The sequence below is a fragment of the Amphiprion ocellaris genome, chromosome 7 (assembly GCF_022539595.1).
Source record: "Amphiprion ocellaris isolate individual 3 ecotype Okinawa chromosome 7, ASM2253959v1, whole genome shotgun sequence".
Taxonomy (NCBI): Eukaryota; Metazoa; Chordata; class Actinopteri; family Pomacentridae; genus Amphiprion; species Amphiprion ocellaris.
The window spans coordinates 35,904,718-35,924,655 of NC_072772.1; the positions used below are offsets into that span (position 1 = coordinate 35,904,718).

General features: G+C 37.5%; 1 protein-coding gene across 5 annotated transcripts in view; it reads left to right on the forward strand.

Annotated features, from left to right (window-relative positions):
- Window positions 1-19,938, forward strand: part of plekhg2 (pleckstrin homology domain containing, family G (with RhoGef domain) member 2) — a 104,940-nt gene that overhangs the window by 30,714 nt on the left and 54,288 nt on the right. For 4 of the 5 annotated variants that reach the window (XM_055012270.1, XM_055012269.1, XM_055012272.1 and 1 more), the window contains 2 exons: window positions 625-702; window positions 12,485-12,990. In XM_055012270.1, the coding sequence (XP_054868245.1) occupies window positions 654-702; window positions 12,485-12,990 (555 nt within the window). In that variant the 5' untranslated portion in view covers window positions 625-653. Of the gene's footprint in view, window positions 1-624; window positions 703-8,756; window positions 8,915-12,484; window positions 12,991-19,938 lie in introns of those variants that run through there. The other variant, XM_035957928.2, reaches the window with a different exon arrangement.

A 19,938-nucleotide genomic window follows, 5' to 3' on the forward strand; every position in this document is an offset into this window, starting at 1 on the left:
TAAAAGAACCTCAAGGAACTCTAAAATTGTGTTCTGTATCTGTAGGTTAAAAAACTGAAAAACAACAACGATGAAAATCCGAAAAAACAGACTTTGAAGGACATTTCTTACAGAATTAAAAAGACGTGAAATCACCACAAAAGAAAGTAAAATCATCATGAAGACTCAAGATCACACCAAAAAGATGAGATTTAGCCACAAAAATGACACAAAATCCAAAAAGGTGCAAAATCAAGATGAAAAGACTCAAAATCAATACAAAAATACCCTCAAAATCAACACAAAAGACACAAAATCAGCACAAAAAACATAAAATCAACACAAAAAGAAAATTTGTGCAAAAAAACACAAAATTAATAGAAAAGACACAAAATCAACTCAAAAAGACAAAATCAACACAAATAGACTTGAAATCAGCAAAAAAAGACACAAAATGAAGATAAAAAGACACAAAATCAACACAAAACAACGCAGAAACTATCTTGCGTTAAAGAACCCGGCAGGTTCCTTGAGGTTCTTCTACGTATCAGGACTAACAACGTATCAGGAAGTCATTTTTGGAACTAAGTCGCTCTGGATCAGTTTTGTTGAAGCTAACCGGGTTTTTGTCGCCGTTTTCTGCAGGTTTCTGCTTCCTGTGACATCATCACATCATGCCTGAGGGGTCGCGGCGCGGCAGCCAGAGATCGCCAAGTAACGCAGGTAAACAGGAAGTGACTGTTGGACCAACTGGTAACATGAAATAGATCCAACAAGTCTTATTAAAGTCAGATCTACTACCTAATTAGCTAAGATTCCAGGAGACTTTGACCACGTTTCAAATGTAGAACTTGACTTTGCCTTTAGACTGACTGTGCTGATGGATGGATGCTAATACTAATGCTAAGTTTCGCACTTCGATTGCAATCAAAAAAACAGTTTAAAAAGACAAAAAGCAGTTTCAAGTTGATAGAAATCGCAAAAATGACCAAAATAACAAACAAACCCACCTTTCTGCAGTAAACATGATCCAGTAAAGCACACAAGTCAATGCTAACTGTTGACAGAACAAGACTTCATGGACCACTGTTAGCATGAGGAAGTTCTACTGAGAAACCGGAGTTTTTGTTAGGTGTTGTCATTGGTTCGTTGACTTGTAGAAGCCAAACTAAAATAATCTGGTCTAGTTTACAAAAGAATACCAAGTTTCCACATCACCTGACTGAGCTCTAGTTGTTGTATTTGAACTTTAGCAGCAGTACCATTAGTAGTGTCAGCTCGTATTTTACCTCATTTATGTTTACTCGTGATCCATTAATAAGATCTTAACTCCACTGTCATTTTGTTTAGTGGTTTTCAAGACTTACAGCATTTTCACACCTGTGATTTTTGCCTAAAACGTTGGGTAATTTCTGTGGTTTCTCTGTTGCTTCTTGTCACAGCGCCCCCTACAGCTTAGTTGACTCCTTCGTCGCTTAAAGTTTTTTATTCAATGTTCTTGGTTGAGTTTTGTAGCATTTATGAGGCTCTGTGGCGCAATGGACAGCGCATTGGACTTCTAGTTGGAAAAGAGATTCAAAGGTTGTGGTTTCGAGTCCCACCAAAGTCGAAGGAAGTTTATCCTTTAATCAGAATAAAGAGATGTTTAAATACTCTAGAAATCACCATAAGTTCATCATTTGTTGGCCCGAAACTGCAAAAACAGAAAGAATAGTCAGATTCTCAGCTTTCAGACGCTCCCTGAACTCATCGTGTGTAAAGTTCTGTCTTAAAGAAACTCAGTTTTTATGGATTTTAGTCTGACTTCTAACTGCATAGAAGGCATTTAATTAGTTCATCTTTGAGGTTTCAAGTCATTTTTGAAGACTTTCTAGCTATTCTGGACAATTTGTAAGTCATTATGGATGCTTTTAGTCTTTTTGGACACATTTTCAGTCATTCTTGACTAATTTATGTCATTATGGACGAGTTTTAGTTAATCTGAAATAATTTCAGTCATTCTGGCCAAATTTTGGCTAAATTTTAATCTTTTTGGACATGTTTTGAGTCACTTCTTACTAATTTGTGTCACTTTGGACTAGTTTTAGTTCATTTGGGGAAAAAAATTGAGTCATGTTGGGGGAGTCTTGAGTTGTTCTTGACAAATTTTTGGCAATATTTAAAATCTTTTTCAACATGTTTAGGACACGTTTTGAGTCATTCTGGGCAAATCTTGACTAAGTTTGGACAAGTTTCAAGTAATTTGGACAAATTTTGAGTCATTCTGAGCAAATTTAGAGTCATTCTGGGCAAATCTTGGACAAATTTGAATCTTTCTGACACATTTTGAGTCAGTTTCAACAAATTTTGAGTCATTCCTGATTAATTTGTGTCAGTTTGGACTAGTTTTAGTTAAACTGGAATAAATTTGAGTCATTCTGCGCGAATCTTGAGTCACTTTGGACAAATTTTGGTCAAATTTTAATCTTTTTTGACACGTTTTGAGTTAATTTGAACAAATTTTGAGCATTTTTGGATTAATTTAAATCATTTTGGCCTAATTTTAGTTCATATGGACAAATTTTGAGTCCTCATCTTCAGGTTTTGTGAAATATTTTATCTGGTTTTGATAGTTCTCTCTGCCTTGAGCAATGCTGGACTTCACAGGGTAAATGTACAAAACTATCCCAATCAGTGCGGTTCTAACTAATCAATCAGCCTTTCTGTTGGTTGTTTAGTTGCTGTGATTTTCCCACGAAGCCTGGAGACGTTTAGAGTCACTTTTACTGGATTTATTTTCTGAGTCTCGACTTTCTGTGAGAGCTGTGACTTCCCGTCACCAAACCAAAGAAAGAGGCCCTGCAGCACGGACTGCTATTATACACAACAATAACACACAACACACTCACACACACAACACACAGGCTGGGTAATGATGTGTAATTACACACAGCCTCCATGCTGTTTAGCTGCTCTGCTGTTATATTGGCTTCCATAGTTAGCTTTCACACACACACACACACACACACACACACACACACACACACACACACACACACACACACACACCTCGAAACATTTCTGCAAACACGCTGCAATTATACACAAACACACAGCACTGATTGTCGCTCAGACTCTCGCCAGTGTGCAGGAAGTTGTATGGTTTGTGGCGATAAAGTGTAGCGCCGAACAATGTTTCTGCAGCGACACACACACGCACACGCACACACACACACACACACACACACACACACACACACACACACACACACACACACACACACACACACACACACACACACACACACCATAAAAGATCTGTTGATTATAACCATAGAAAAGAACGAGGCAGAAAATAGACGAACGCCCAAGATAAGGAGCCCAAGGAATCGACATATTTTTATCTGCTCTTTGCTTCGATTGGCTGCTCTGTGACTCCTCCTCGCCACTTTTATTCTAAAACAAAGAGAGAAATGAGAAACGAAACGGCAGAACAAATCAAATCACATCAGTCTGAGAGCAGCCGCGAAGGAATCAGAGTTTAAATCTGCAGGTCAGCTGACGGTTTTTTTCAAGACGAGTCTGAGTCTGAGCTTTACGAGCTAAAACATTTTCAGAATCAACCACAAAGAGACTTAAATCATCAACAAAGACACACAAAATGACATAAAATTACAACAAAGATACACAGCTTGAACATAATTAGACTCAAAGTAATGCAAAAGAGCCCAAAAGACAACAAAGAGACACAATTTGGCCATAATTAGACTCAAAACAACACAAAATGACAACAGAGACACCAAAACTAACACAAAAGATATAAAACATCCACAAAGAGACACAAAACAACCACAAAGACTTACGAAATCCCTAAAAGAAGACACTAATTGACCAAAAGGAGACACAAATCCAACACAAAGAGACACAAAAGACCCAAACAGGTACAAAGAGACAACAAAAAAAGACACAAAATGACCACAACAAACTTAAAACTACCAGAATCAAATCTGCCTCCATGTTTATCCTGCTGCTGGTTTTAATAAACTCAGAGGAAATAATCCAGCAACAAACCTGGATCACGTTTATCATCAGTGAGACTTTTTCTTCATCTGAAAACTACGTTTGTGAATTTTACATGTAATATAATCATTTCTATGACATGCTAGAAGTGTTTTTTTGACTTGATATTTGTACAATGAAGTAATTTTATACATTTTATATGTCAGAAATGTCTTTAAAAACTACCCCAGTCATGTTTTTTAAAGACATGAAGCGGACTTTTTGATTCTGTTCCAGTTCTACACACTTTATTTCTAATTTTTCAGTCCTCAGACCTTCATCTTGTCTAAGTCGAGGAGTCTGATGACAATAATAAGAAAAATCCAGCTGATTTTTCCAGAAAATGAGCTGAAGGCAGAAGTTTAAAGTTCAGGGCTGGTCAGTAATCAGAGGTTGTTTGAGAGCATTCACAGCGACTGAGTGTAAATAAAAGGAAACTCAGAGAGAAGAGTCACTTCCTGTCTTTGTCAACACTCTTGTCTCTTTATCTCTGCTGTCGTCTGAAAACTTTCACTGCTCAAAGGCTGCAGCTGGACTGGTCCACCTCCCCCGGCCCCTGTCTTATAGTGGTACGTTCCATCTGTCCTTCATGAAGACGCTGTTTGACCGTCTTTTGGCACTTTTTAGGATTTAAGGATTTACACATTGTCTAAAATGAAAAAACTAGCCCCAAATCACTCAAAACTAAAAAGACAACATTTGTCCAAAATGACTCAACATTTGTCCAAAAAGACTCAGCATTTATCCAAAATGACTCATAATTTATCCACAATTACTCAGAAATTGCCCAGAATAACAAAAACTAGCCTAAAATCACTGTTCACAGTGTTCAAAATGATTCATACTATCCCTATCTAATCTTTCTCCAATTCTTTCTGTTTTTACAGTTGCAGACAAACTGACAAATGTTAGGATGTTACAGTATTCCACCACTTGCATATTTTTAGTGTTTTTTGTTTTACTGTGTAGCATCATCGTCCAGCTGAAGGATCTTCATTTGTCTTTAAAAAGTCAGAATCTATTCTAAACTGTGACGTGAGACTTCATCCTCCTGCTGATAACCTCCGTCTCTTACATAACTCCACTGTCTCTGCCGTCTGCTGAATTATCTCGCTGTCAGACGGAATATTTCTCAAACCTTCTCATCTTGGTTCCTGTTTTAGTTTCTCTCACTGAAGGTGGAGCTGATGTTGACTCAGAGTCTAAAGTTACTCTTTAAACATCTGGTTTACAGGTTCATTCTGATGTTTAAACGTTCGTTTCCTCGTTACTCTTCTTATCTCCAAAATATCAGCTGTGGCTGCGAATACATTTTTATGTAATTTGTGGAAGGAGGCACGCTGAAGGAAATTAAAACCTGCAGTTTAGTTGAACAGTTTCTACCTTATGAGTAGAAATCATTGGTTTGACTGCAACTGATAAACAACGTTCTGGTTACATGTCGAGATAAAATGAAACCTGTTAGGAAAGATGTCCTTCAACAAACTACTTTAAATGAAAAAAACAGAAGACAGAACTTTATTCACTGTTTTACATTCAGCAGTGATCAGTAAAGTGGGGAGGCCACCAAGACACCTATGACTCCTCTGAAGGAGTTCCATTGTTGATAAAAATGTTTTTCCCGAGTCATTGTAGACTTTTTTTTACATTATGTTAACTTGAAAAGACTGAAATCTCTTCAAAATGTCTCAAGATTTGTCCTGAATAACTCAGTTTGTCCATAATGACTCTAAATTTAATCAAGATTTATCCAAAATTGCTCAAAACGTGTCCTATCGAGCTGAAACTAGTCCAAACTGACTTACTAATTGTCCAGAATGACTAGAAAGTCTTCAAAAAAAAAAAAGCCCTGAACAATCTTCACTCCTTAAGACCACTGATTGACGACTTCGTGGACGGACATGAAGACAGAATGTGTGATTGAGCTTTTCCTCATTTTGTTGATAGAAGCTTTCATCTGGTGGCTGTTTCTGTTCTGAAGCCACCATGAAGACGTGAACTTGATATGAAATAAAGCTTCTCGTTGGTTCTTTTCTTGCGTCAGAGCTGAACTCTTTAATGGCAGCGAGCAGCTTCTGTCTTATTACTGTAATCACACTCTGGAATCCACCAAACCTGATAGTTATGAAGTTTAGAGGGAAATTCCACCTCGACACGGCCGCCTCCAGGCCAAACTGTTTCCACGAAGACGTAAAACTCTGCCATGAGGATCCTCTCCTCACTTCTGATGCTGTTTTAACAGATTTAGTCTCAATAATGAAACTCCAACATCTCCGTCTTCACAGAGTTCTATCATGAAGGTTCCATCTGATCTGTAATAAATAATGAGGTAAAGTGAGGAACGTTCTCGTCCCTACATGGTCCTCTGCTGTGTTTTCCATCTCCAGGACGCCGCATACCTTCTGGATGTTTGACCTCGGCTGTTTTTTAAGTGGATCTCAGAGTTACGTAACAGAAGGAACATGTGGAGTTAAAGGCCGTCACTGGAAAAGGAAAATAATCAGGTGTTGGCTTTGAAGGGACCAAACCATGAATGAAGGAGACTCTCGAAGAACTTTAGGAACGTTCTTAAAGACATATTAGCGAGAATGTTGTCTGGTTTCAACCTGAAGCCGTAAAAATACTCTCTGGGTGCCCTTAAAAGCCAAGAACTAGAAATATCACACAACAGACTGTGTTACTGTCAGTTTATTTTGGCTTTTTGACCAGAATTTACTCTGATGTCAAAGTCAAAACAGATTTCTTCAAAGTGGTTAAATAATAATTAATAATGCCACCACCATGCTTCACATCATGATGCTGCCACCACCGTGCTTCACATCATGATGCTGCCACCACCATGCTTCACATCATGATGCTGCCACCACCGTGCTTCACATCATGATGCTGCCACCACCATGCTTCCACATCATGATGCTGCCACCACCATGCTTCACATCATGATGCTGCCACCACCATGCTTCACATCATGATGCTGCCACCACTATGCTTCACATCATGATGCTGCCACCACCGTGCTTCACATCATGATGCTGCCACCACCGTGCTTCACATCATGATGCTGCCACCACCGTGCTTTACATCATGATGCTGCCACCACCGTGCTTCACATCATGATGCTGCCACCACCATGCTTCCACATCATGATGCTGCCACCACCATGCTTCACATCATGATGCTGCCACCACCGTGCTTCACATCATGATGCTGCCACCACCATGCTTCACATCATGATGCTGCCACCACCATGCTTCACATCATGATGCTGCCACCACCATGCTTCATTCATGATGCTGCCACCACCATGCTTCACATCATGATGCTGCCACCACCATGCTTCACATCATGATGCTGCCACCACCATGCTTCACATCATGATGCTGCCACCACCGTGCTTCGTGATCAGGGCTCTAAACCAACATTCTCATTTGGTCGGACCTCCCACCTTGTCAAAGGCAAAACACATCAGTTGCGGAACATCTGTTTATCAACAGACACCACATTTACCGATGTTCTCTAAACGCCCCACGTTACAGGCTGCGGTCGCTGCGGTGTTCAGACAATTGTGTGACCAAAAATGACCTTGAAAAGAGTAAACTAGGACATTCTGATGTCAGATTTGTCCCAGATGGACACAAGTGATTTTTATTCTAAAAATAGTAGCAACACCAAAGCAGCTTAATGATTATTATTCACTCTCATGAATGCAAATGAAAATGTTCTCGTATCATCCTGACTGATGCTTTTTTTCATGGTGTAGTTCTATCCAGGAGGACTGATCCACCAGAGACTCCTGGATGTTTTAAAGTCCTGCGAAGCAAATAATGAAAGAAATTCAGACTTCTTAAAGGTTTAACTGTGTTGTACCATACAGAAGACATTTCTGAGTTCATTGCTGAGGTTTAAAGTAATTTTCTGACCATGTTTACATCGTTTTCGACACATTTTGTCTTTTTTTTGACAAACTTCAGTCATTTCTTTTACAAATTTTTAATCATTTTAGAGAAATACTGACTAATTCAGGACAACTTTAGATTATTTTGGAGTAGTTCTAGTGGCTTTAAATAAGTTTAAGTTGTTTTAAACTAATTTGAAATCAGTTTGGACAAGTTAAGGTCATTTTGGCAAAATTTGAGTGATTTCTGAGTTAATTTTTGAGGTTTAAAGTAATGTTTTGACCATGTTCGCTTCGTTTTAGAAACACTTTGAGTTTTTTTGACAGATTTTAGTCATTTTTTAGCAACGTTTGAATCATTTTAGATAAATACTGGCTAATTTAGGAGAATTTTGAGTCGTTCAAGTTACTTTAGATATAGGTTTAAGTTATTTTAAAGAAATTTGGAGTCATTTTTGAGTGATTTGGGGCAAGTTTTCATCATTTTGGGCTCATGTTGAGTATTTTTGGACAACTTTTCAATTCATTCTGGACTAGTTTTAGCTATTTTGGGCACATTTTGAGTCTTTTTAAGTAGTTTTTGTCACTTTGGGCTCATGTTGAGTTAAAGTTTTCGAGGAAGAGTTTAGGAAATCGAAGTAAACAATCATAAAGTCACAATCGAGTCAAGTTTTTCTGCACAGACGTGAAAATGCTGATGTTACGAGGAACTACATTATGCTAATGAAGGTGTGTACATCCGAGACGGACGGAAGCAGAATGAGACGAATGTTCATCAGACCACATCCTGGGTTTGAAGTCAGGTGCAGATCTGACAAACACAAACACTCGGCTTCTTTCTGGGCTTGTGAGGACCTTCGGCGAGGTTTTCTCAGTAGAGCAGAAGTTCAGGTCTCACTCATTGAGCTGAAAACAGGAAACCAGACGAGCTGAGAAACAGTTATTATTTCAGTCTAACAGTTGTGGATCTGTGGTGGTGGATCAATGGTTTAAAAACTGCAGGTAGGGTTCTGTTTTCTGCTTTCAGCTCATTTATCAGCGCTAATGTGGAATTACTCATTAATTCTACATTTATTCTGTTTCTGTAAAGTGCTTCTGGTTGTCTGAGGGTTTAAAACGATGAAAAAGACAAGTTTTAGTTCGTTAATGGAGGCAAAAGCTGTCTGAAATGCATCACAGATGTTGACAGATGTTCCTACTTCTGCTTAATGAATACTGTGAAGTTTATAGAGAAAATATGTTGGAATACAGCAACATTAAGAAACTGTAAAAAGCAGCAAAAACAGTTACAAATATCAGTAAAATAATTACATTTTAGATCATTTTAAATATATAAAAATATAAAAAATTATAATGTTTGTAAAAAAAATGGATATATATTAGTGGTGGGACGCGATTAAAAAATTAACCTAATTAATTAGAGGCTTTGGAATTAATTAATCGCAATTAATTGCACTTTTGTCAAATAGCAATATTTGACACAATAAGTGAAGTTTTTCAATTCAAATAAAATTGTGGTTGACAGTTGAATCAATGAATAGACATATACATGTTTATAATTTAAAATTTATTTAAAAAAAGGAAAATGGGACATATAGAAAAAAGTGACTTTGATGACTTAAAGCCTGAATTTAGTTGTTTTTTCCACTGTATGGCACATAACATCAGCATAAGTAGTTCAAGGAGCTTCAGAAAGTTGAAAATCCAGAGATTCATTCTGTTTTCATCTTTTCTGGGTCTGATAAATGGTGGAATTTACATGGTTCTTTTTATAGGAATATCAATTTTTATTTATGTAATTTTTCATAAACAAAAAGTTTATAATTAAGTTATTAAAAGAGATATTTTTGTTGTTTAGGTTCTTCCTCCTCCAAGGAGGCAGAGCCTCGATGGAGTAAAAACTTAAACCACAAAAATGTTTCATTTCTATTTATCTGCATTTTTCATCTGTCTGCTACATTCACAGATTACTGCAAATCTAAGTGCAATTATAGCGATTTTATTCAACATTTTAAGACTTTCTGTAAACTCAAGCACTGTCTAGAAAAGTGGTCTATTATGGGATGGCTACACCGTTAGCCGTTAGCATGACTCGTAGCTAACGTTAGCTCTGGTGCTAACAGCAACATGTTTTACATTGAGGTGATCAGAAAACTCTTTGTTGTACAATTTGCACAAAAACCTTAATTTGCAGATTTTTTCTTTCCACGTAGCAGCAAATATTTGTAAAATAAGTTAAAAAATTATTGGTAATTTATCAGATATTTCACTTTTATTTAATAGATTAAACTGTTAAATTCTACTTTAAAACAACTGGTGACAAAACAACAGTTTATTATTAATTATTATTTTTATTATGTGTAATTTTTAAATATATATTATGTGTAACTGCATTAACATTAAGAAGCTCCCAACACATAAAGTAGAAATACTGTTGGTTCAATTTAAATCAAGGCTAGAAAATGTATTTTGATGGAAAATGACTTTTTTTCATGATTTTACTGTATTATTTGGTGCTACAGTCACTGGATTTTCAGTTTTTCATTATATTTTTACAGTGCAGGGGATTATATTTTGTACATCTAGTTTTCTAAACAATATATTTAGTTTAAGACAAAAATAGTGAGTTCATTCATGAGTTCAGATTCATTAAAGCCTGAATGAATGAATGAATGAATGAAAGCAGCGACTCAAAACAAACTGAGTCACAGCCGAAGCCTGAAAGCATTTCTAAATAAGGAGATAAAGTGGAGTGTGTGTGTGTGTGTGTGTGTGTGTGTGTGTGTGAGATGATTCTGTAACTTCAGTTTTGAACTCTGAGACTAAACTAACCTTCAGTTTTTAACAAATTTCTCCTTTTGAATGATCAGTTTGTTTGGTTTTTCATCAGACATTTAAACCCTTAGAACCATCTGGTTCCTCATCTCTACCTTCATACTGTGAATATTTCCAGAGTTACAGACCCTCAAAGGTCCAGATTTATCACTTTTTAATAGACTTTTTCCATCATTTCTGAATGTCAGAACTTCATCAGTCCAGCAGATAGAACCACAACATTTAGGAGAAGAAACACATCTGAGTTCTGGTAAAATAAGTGAAAAAAAGCTATCAAAAAAGACCAAAATCACCACAAAAAGAAGTAAATATACCACAAAAAGGCAAAAAAAAATTCCACTGAAAGATGCAAAATAACCACTAAAAGGCCAAAAGTACCACAAAAAGATACAAAATCAGTACGAAAAGATACAAAATTACCACAAAAATAGTCAAAAAATTGCCAAAAGAGGGCTGAGATTGTCACAAAGAGACATAAGATCAGCACAAAAAGACCAAAAATCATCACAAAAATAGATGAATCTACCACAAAAACATACTAAATGTCCACCAGAAGTCTGAAGTTTGTTTGGAACCAACAGCTTTTTTATTTCCAGGATGTTTTTCTAAGCTGAACATGTTAAACTTCACAGCTTCACAGCTTGACAGCTGCTCTAACATTCAGAAAGAACCAACAGAAAGAAGAACGTTTCACTTCCTGATCACACAGTTACACACTTCTTTACCTTAAAAATCAGAAAATCATCACAGCTGATGTTTAGACTGCAGGAAAAAAATAGACACAAACTGCTTTGAGTTTTAAAAACAATATTAATACAATTTTCTAAAAAGATTAATAAAATGTTTAAAAACGCCAATAAAACATCTAAAAGTATTAAACTTTTTTAACAAAATATTAATAAAATGTCTACATATATTAATAGTGTCTAAAATATTAAAACATTTAAAATATTCATAAAATGCCTATAAATATTAATATAATGTCTAAAATATTAATACAATGTCTATAAATATTTTAAAAACTTCTAAAAACATTAATAAAATGTCTACAAATACTAACAGAATTTCTAAAAATATTAATTAAACATCTATAAATATTACTAAAATGTCTATAAACATTAATAAAATGTTTAAAACTATTAATAAAAGACTAAAATATATTCAATAAACAAATATTAACAAAATGTTTACAAATATTAATAAAATGTATAGAAGTGTATCCAGATAATAATAAAATGTCTAAAACTGTTCATAAAATGTCTACAAATATTAATAAAATGTTTTAAATATTGATAAACTGTCTAAAAATATGGACAAAACATCTTGAAATATTAAGAAAATGTCTACAAATATTAACACAAGTTAAAAATGTTAATAAAATGTCAAAAATTATTAATAAAATGTCTGAAAGTACTAACAAAATGTCTAAAAATATTAATTAAACATCTAAAAATACTAATAAAATTTCTAAAAATATTAATAAAATATCTCGAAATATTAAGAAAATGTCTACAAATATTGATAGAGCTTCTAAAATATTAATAGAATATCTACAAATATTAATAAAAATATTAATTAAACATATAAAATATTAATAAAATGCATCCAAATATCAATAAAATGTCAAAAAATATTCATAAAGTGCCAGAAAATATTTTTAAATGCCAAAAATCATTAACAAATGTCTGAATATATTTAGAAATGTTGCTAAAATGTTTTCTGTCCGTCTGTCTGCAGCTGCCAAGCGTCCGTCCTCCGTCTCGTCTCTCAGTGGGATCGTGGGAAGGATGATGTCGTCCGGTGACCGAGGAGCGTCGTCTTCCTCCTGCACCTCCGTCAACACCGTCTGTTCTGATGGAGAGCGTCCGGCCTCCTTGTCTCTGTCGTCTTCGGCCTCCTCGGTGTCTCTGCAGGACGCCTCCCACTCCTCGTCCTCCTCGTCTTCATCCTCCTCGCTGCCATACGGTGCCATGCCATCCTACAACGCCTCCTCGTCTTCCTCCTCCACGCCCAAACGCAACGGATCCGACATCAGCCTGGACCTCACGCCGCTCGTCACGGCGGGAGGAGGAGGAGGGGTTGCCAAGGCGACAGGAGGAGGCCATGCTCCCAACGGACATGTGGCCAATCAGTCGATGGCGGCGGCGGTGACACCGAAGCAGCTTTCACGGCTGGAACGAGTCGCTCTGGAGATCGTAGAGACGGAACAAGCCTACGTCCGAGACTTGAAGAGCATCGTGGAGGTAAGAGTCCAGTTTAGAAGATCAATGATGCAACGTTTCAGATTTGATATATAAAACATATAAATATTCAATTTACCGGGAGACTTTTAAAGACTGATGGGATCGAGGAGATGAAAGATATTTGCTTAAAAATGACTTAAAAGTTTGGAAAACTCTTGTTGTTTGTGACACCGGTGGTTCTTCAGGGAACAACAATTAGCATCTAACAGCAAACACCAACAATCTACCTGTAAAGACCAAGTATAGTCAAGAAATATTGAGTTTCCAATGACTTCTAGAAATCTGGAATCATTGAAACATGCAAAAAACAATCCAACATTTTGGTTCTTTCATAGATTTCGTAAAGATCTTCAGGAAATATGATGAAATCTAACTGGAATGATCAGTTTTGGTGATATAGAAAGCTGTGTCAATCAAATCTTCTTAGTTTCGTGGCCTCTTAACGTCCAAAGAGTGATTCCAATCGACTACAGCTGCTGACTCCTCTGAGCCAGTTTAAATAGAACCCATTAGATCCACTCATTAGACTAATGAGAGCAGAGAAGATGAGGCCTTCAACCCCAAGAACACCAAACCTACCATCAAGCATGGTGGTGGCAGTATCATGTTCTGGGGCTTTCTAGAAGTGCCTCTGGACTGGTTTCAGAATGGTTCTGAACATTTTTTAGGACTGGTTTCAAACCATCTTGGGTGGGTCTTAGACTTTTTCTCCAAGAGTAGTTTAGTTGTTGTTTTAGTCTTAGCTTTGTACTGATTCTTATCTTTTTTTGGACTGATTTCCTAAAGTTTCTAAGACTGCTTGACTACTGGTTTTAGGACCAGTTCAGGACTGGTTTCAAACTGTATTTTGGGCAGTTTTTGGACTTTTGTTAGGAGTAGTTTAGGTTTGGTTTTGGTCCCAATTTGTACTTGTTTTTGACTTTTTGGTCTGTTTCTTAAACTGGTTTCGGTTTTGGTTGTGGACTGGTTTCAGACTGTATTATGACTGGTTCTCAACATTTTTGGACTAGTTTAGATTTGATTTTGGTCATGGTTTTAGACATTTTTAAGACTGGTTTCAGACTGTCTTGGGCGGGTCTATTTTTAACCCCAAGAACACCAAACCTACCACCAAGCATGGAGGTCGCAGTATCATGCTCTGTGGAACTGGAGCTTCACACAAAGTAAATGGAATAATGAAGAAGGAGGATCACCTCCACGTTCTTCAGGAAAACCTAAAACCATCAGCAGAAGGTTGATCTTGGACACAGTTGGATGTTTCAACCAGACAATGAGCCCAAACACACATCAGACGTGGTAAAGAAATGGTTCCATCAGGCTGGAATGAAGGTTCTAGACTGGTCTCCCTGAAGTCCTGACTTAAACCCATCAAGAACCTGAAGAACCAAGTCAGTTCAATTAATAATATAATGATACTGCCACCTCCATGCTTGACGGTGGGTACAGGGTCCGGAGGAGTCAAAGAGAAACCAGAAGCATGTGGACACCAAATGTTGGTTCTCATTTGAATCAGCTGTGGTTTCCTATAGAGGCCAGGTAAACAGAACATCTGTGTGGGCGGAGTCGACTGATTTACCGTCCAGTTGTGAAGCCTCTGGGCTGGTTTACCTGCAGCCAGGTACCGACTTTAGTTTATCTGCGGAAACTACAAAATAAAAATGTTTAAAAACCGCCAACATTGATAAAAAAGGAGCAGGTTGGACGGGCTGTCAGTGCTCCTGGTGCATTCTGGGAAATCATCCATCCATCATTGGTCCAGGTGCAGCAGGAGTTGGCCAGGTGTGTGTGTGTGTGTGTGTGTGTGTGTGTGTGTGTGTGTGTGTGTGTGTGTGTGTGTGTGATGGCAGAGGATGAAAGCAGCTGTAAATTCTCTCTTGCACTTCAAAAGGATGTTTCACACTCCTATCGGACAGCTGGAGACACACACACACACACACACACACACACACACACACACACACACACACACACACACACACACACACACACACACACACACACACACACACACACTCTCTTCTGTCGTCGGGTTTATCAGTCGTCTGTCAGTTTCTTCTCTCCGACCTCCACTTTTCTCTCTCATCACCTTCTCCCATTAATCCATCCTGACTCCTGTTTCCGTCCAATCAGAGGTCACCTTCACGGTCACATGACTCCTCTTCACCTGTAGCAATCCCCCGAGCAGTTCAACACTGGATTATTAGAATTGTTCTTATTATTAGGAGTATTTTCCTCCCAGTTGGTGAGGCATTCTTGACAATTTCTGAGTTGTTTTGCAGAAAGTTTGAATCATTCTGGACAAATGTTGTATTGTTGGACAAGTTTCTGGCATTTTAGACACATTTTTAGTAATAATCGTCCATTTTTGAGTCATTATGGACTAGTTTTGAATAATTCTGACAATTATTGAGTCACTTTGGATAGTATTTGATTCATTTAGGACAAATTTCAAGTTATTAAGGGCAATTTTAGAGTAAGCTTCGAGTGAGTTATGTTGGACACATGTTGAGTCATTTTGGTCTAGTTTTCTGTTGTTATTAGACAAAGTCTCAGGTTTTGGGCAATTTTTAGTCATTTTGGACAAGTGTTGAGTCACACTGGACAGGTTTTGAGTCATTACGACAAATTTTGAGTCATTAAATCATATTTTTTTCTAATTTTGGACAAATTTTGAGTCATTATAGACCATTTTTGAGTCATGATAGACACATTTTGAGTCATTATAAACCATTTTTGAGTTATTACGGACACGTTTTGAGTCATTATAGACAAATAATGATTCACACTGGACAAGTTTTGAGTCATTATAGACCATTTACAACTCATTACGGACATGTTTTGAAACATTATAGACCATTTTGAGTCATTTTTGAGTCATTATAGACCGTTTGAGTAATTGTAGACCATCTTTGAGTCATTACGACAAATTTCAAGTCATTATAATGTTACGGCGGGTACAGAGACTCAAGTGCAGGAAATGAGAGCAGTTAGACGATTTAATTATGCTTTTCTTTACAACAAAGAACAAGATAAGATTGCTCATCTGCTTACTGTTTGAATTTTACCACCAGCTATATATGTAGTATATTTAATGTCAGAGCTGTACATCATAACAGTAAACTATGAATCAATTTCAATGCTAGCTTGTACTTTGTATATCATCTATCTTATCATACATGTATCCAACTGTATGTTATATGTTCCTTGTTCCCCCCATCTCTACCCCTCTACCTCTAACCCTGCTACCTCTACCCCTCTACCTCTACCTCTACCTCTACCCCTCTATCCCTCTACCCCTCTACCCCTCTACCTCTACCCCTCTATCCCTCTACCTCTACCCCTCTACCTCTACCTCTACCCCTCTACCTCTACCTCTACCCCTCTACCTCTTCTGTCCCTCTCAACCCACCCAGCCAGCAGCAGATGGTCCCCCCACATTAGAGCCAGGTTCTACTCAAGGTTTTTTTCCTTGTTAAAAGGGTGGGTTTTTTGCCACTGTCTCCTTAGGGCTGCTCTGGGGCTTCATATGGATTCTGTAAAGCGTCTTGAGATAATTTGACTGTAATTGGCGCTATATAAATAAAATTGAATTGAATAAACAAAAGAACTACAAAGATAAACTGGAACTAGAAATAACCGGATGGTAACCAAAGCCGCCGAAGGCGGAACGGATCAGGATACCCTCTAGTGGGTTGGTGGACTAACGACAAGATCTATGAAAAACAAAAGACAAGGTTAACCTACGTTTGGCAACACCAAGGCAGGAAAACAACTCATAGAAAAACCAGAACTATACGATTCAAAACCTACAGCAATCCTATACAAAAGCTCCCTAAACCAGATATCTACTTGAAGCAATAAATGTTTAGCGAACAAGAACAGGAATACGATATTTAATCAGAGGTCTAAACAGAGTAAAAACCAAATGCTGATTAATTAAAGCTAGTCTGGTCATGTCAGGGCTTGTGAACTTAACTGACAGAGACGGGGTGAGTGTCTATACTGGGTGCCTGGGTTCCAGCCAGTCTAACTGGGAGGAATGAGCCACTTCCCAGGTGTTCCGACAGCCAGTGGTGGTATTTCGGCCTCCGTAGGGATTTGACTGGCAGTTTGGCATCAAGAGTGGCGTTAATGGAGTCCTAGGTGGCGTGGCAGGTCTTAACAGTAGCGAGGCTGGCAGCAGATGCTTTCCTTCCAGAACCCGGAGAACCCACAGGAACCAACCGGAGCCAGGTGAACAGCCAGGCAGGAAACCAAACAACCGGTAAGCAGAGAAACCAGCAGATCCGGGCAACATCAGCAGGCAGGAGTCAGTTCTAAACAAGAATACAAGATTACTGCAGCAACAGGAATGTGGCTCAGACTGAACTGTTCGCAGAACTAACTGGAGTAAGCTTCACGGTCCGGCGCAGGATGCAGAGTGGCCTCAGGTTTTATAGAGGAGCCGGAGTGGATGATTAGATGACTCCCACCTGCACTCGATCTGCTGATTACCAGATCAGCTGCACCTGCTGCCATGCCTCTGTGCCAACGCACACCTAGAGGAGAGAGAGAACCCAGGACCACAGGAGAGGAGAGCACTACTACTAGTCACAGCCTCTGGCTTTGGCAGTGACATATAGACCATATCTGAGTCATTATAGACCATTTTTTGAGTCATTATGACAAATTTTGAGTCTTTATAGACCATTTTTGAGTCATTATGGGCATGTTTTGAGTCATTACGACAAATTTTGAGTCACACTGGACACGTTTGAGTCATCACGGTCACATTTTGAGTTATTATAGACCATTTTTGAGTCATTATGGATCATTTTTGAGTCATTACGACAAATTTTGAGTTATCAAAGACCATTTTTGAGTCATTACGGACACGTTTTGAGTCATTTGAATTGAAGCTTTCCCGTGCCAGATCTTGTTTTCCTGCTGATCCTGTTGTGCCTGTTGTCAACAAGCTCTGCATCGTTTAAATAAAGTTTAAAAATAAAACTTTAAACAAATGATGTTCCATCAGACAGACTTAATCACTTTTATTTTTGCATCAAGCAGCAAAGACGTGGCTCAAATTTATCAGCTCTCCTCATGTTTTAATGCAGCTGCAGGAAAACTTCGTCCATCGACACCTCGCCACAGTTTCATCTTCCAGTTTTCTGGCGGCATGAAGCAACAATCCCAGAATTCCTGAGTCCTGACGGCGACGATAACAGTGTGTCGTCCTGTAACGTAAAGCCTTTGCTGCTGTTTGAGGTTTTCCTGCTGCAGTCTGGTTTTGATTGAGGCTACATGATGTCACGCTCACTTGGAATCCAAACCCACGGTCATAATCGGCTCATGTGTGTCCGTTTGTGTGTCTGTTTGTGTGTATTTTTGCGTGTTTGGGAACAACAATGACACAAAACGAAGAAGAAATGAAATCTCTGCAGCCAGATCAACTCTTTTGGAGGACTTTGACCGATTTGTTTTCTGCAGAGATCTGTGTGAAACAAGTGAAAGTGGAGAGAGCTGTTCAGGTTTTCTGCAGAGCTGCTGACTTAGAGCCAAGTGGGACAGGAAACCGAGGAGGAGGAGGAGGAGGAGGAGGAGGAGGAGGAGGAGGAGGAGGAGGAGGAGGAAGAGGAGGAGGAATCGAACGATGGGGGAGACACGGATGAAAATGAGGGAGGAGGTTTGAAAAAGGAGGAAACATGAGGAGGAAAGGGAAGAGTCGGGATCTGGGGGACAAGAAGAGGGGAAAGTAGAAAAACAGAAGAATGAAAGAGGAGGAGACACAGGGAGGAATGTGGAGGAGAAACAAAGGATGGGGAGGAGATCTGGGGGACGAGAAGGGAAAGAAAAGTTTATGTTCAGTTGCATCGATGCAAAACTGGAAAAAAATAACATTTAAAAAAACTGAAGATCTGACAGCAGAAAAAAAGGAAAAAAGAAAAAAATACTGTAATGTTGAAAAACTGAAAATAACAGCAAATATATGGATAATAATAAGATTTGTTATGGATTCTGTGGAGTAATTTAATGGTAAAAATGCAGATTTTTCACAATATTTACAGTTTTGGCCTGAGTTTTGTTTTCCTTTTCTTTTAAATGTACATTCAAACATTTTTTATGGTTTTATTATGTATATTAGAGCCTTGATGTACAGAATTTTATTTTAAATAATAACAAATATAAGTACAACTATATTTTTTGCTGATTTAAAAACAGTTAATCAGTGTCATTTTACAGTCACAATTTGTAAAAAGCAAACTACTATTTTTGAAAATAAACATTTTTCACAATATTTACAGGTTTTCCCTGTTTTTTTGCTTTGTTTTATTTTGTGTTTTGTTTGTTTTTTTATGATTTTTTTGTGATTCACAAGATATTTCCCATATTTTAACAAAACAGGAAAAATCTGTTTTAAAAAAATGTATATAATTATTCTTGCAAATAATGTTGAATAAAAATAAAATATTGATATTTTTTGACGGTTTAAAAGCAGCAAATCAGTGTAGTTTTACAGTCGTATAACATTAAAAAAATCTAATTACTAATTTTAAAAATGCTCTATTTTGGCATGGACAATATATACAGTTTTGCCCTTTTTTATTTAAATTTTTTTCCTATGATTGAATAGATATTAGCTATAATCTCACAAAACAGGAAATATCTGTTTTAAAAAAAAACATTTTATTTTTTCTTGCACTTGGCTGAAATACACTATTTTCACAGGGTTTTTTTTAACCAAATTTCTTTTTACAGTGTAGAGCTGAAGGGTTTTATATGATTTTACCAAAACCTAAACAAGCTGAATAAAGCTCTAGATACCATCAGTGGATATTTTAATGTACAAAAACAACATTATTTCAGCGTTAATGTGTCTGAAACCTGCCAGATATCTTAACTAACAGCGTTTCACAGCTATGCTTCCTTTTTTTGTTTCTTGCTGCTGCAGTTCAGTTGTATAGAAAC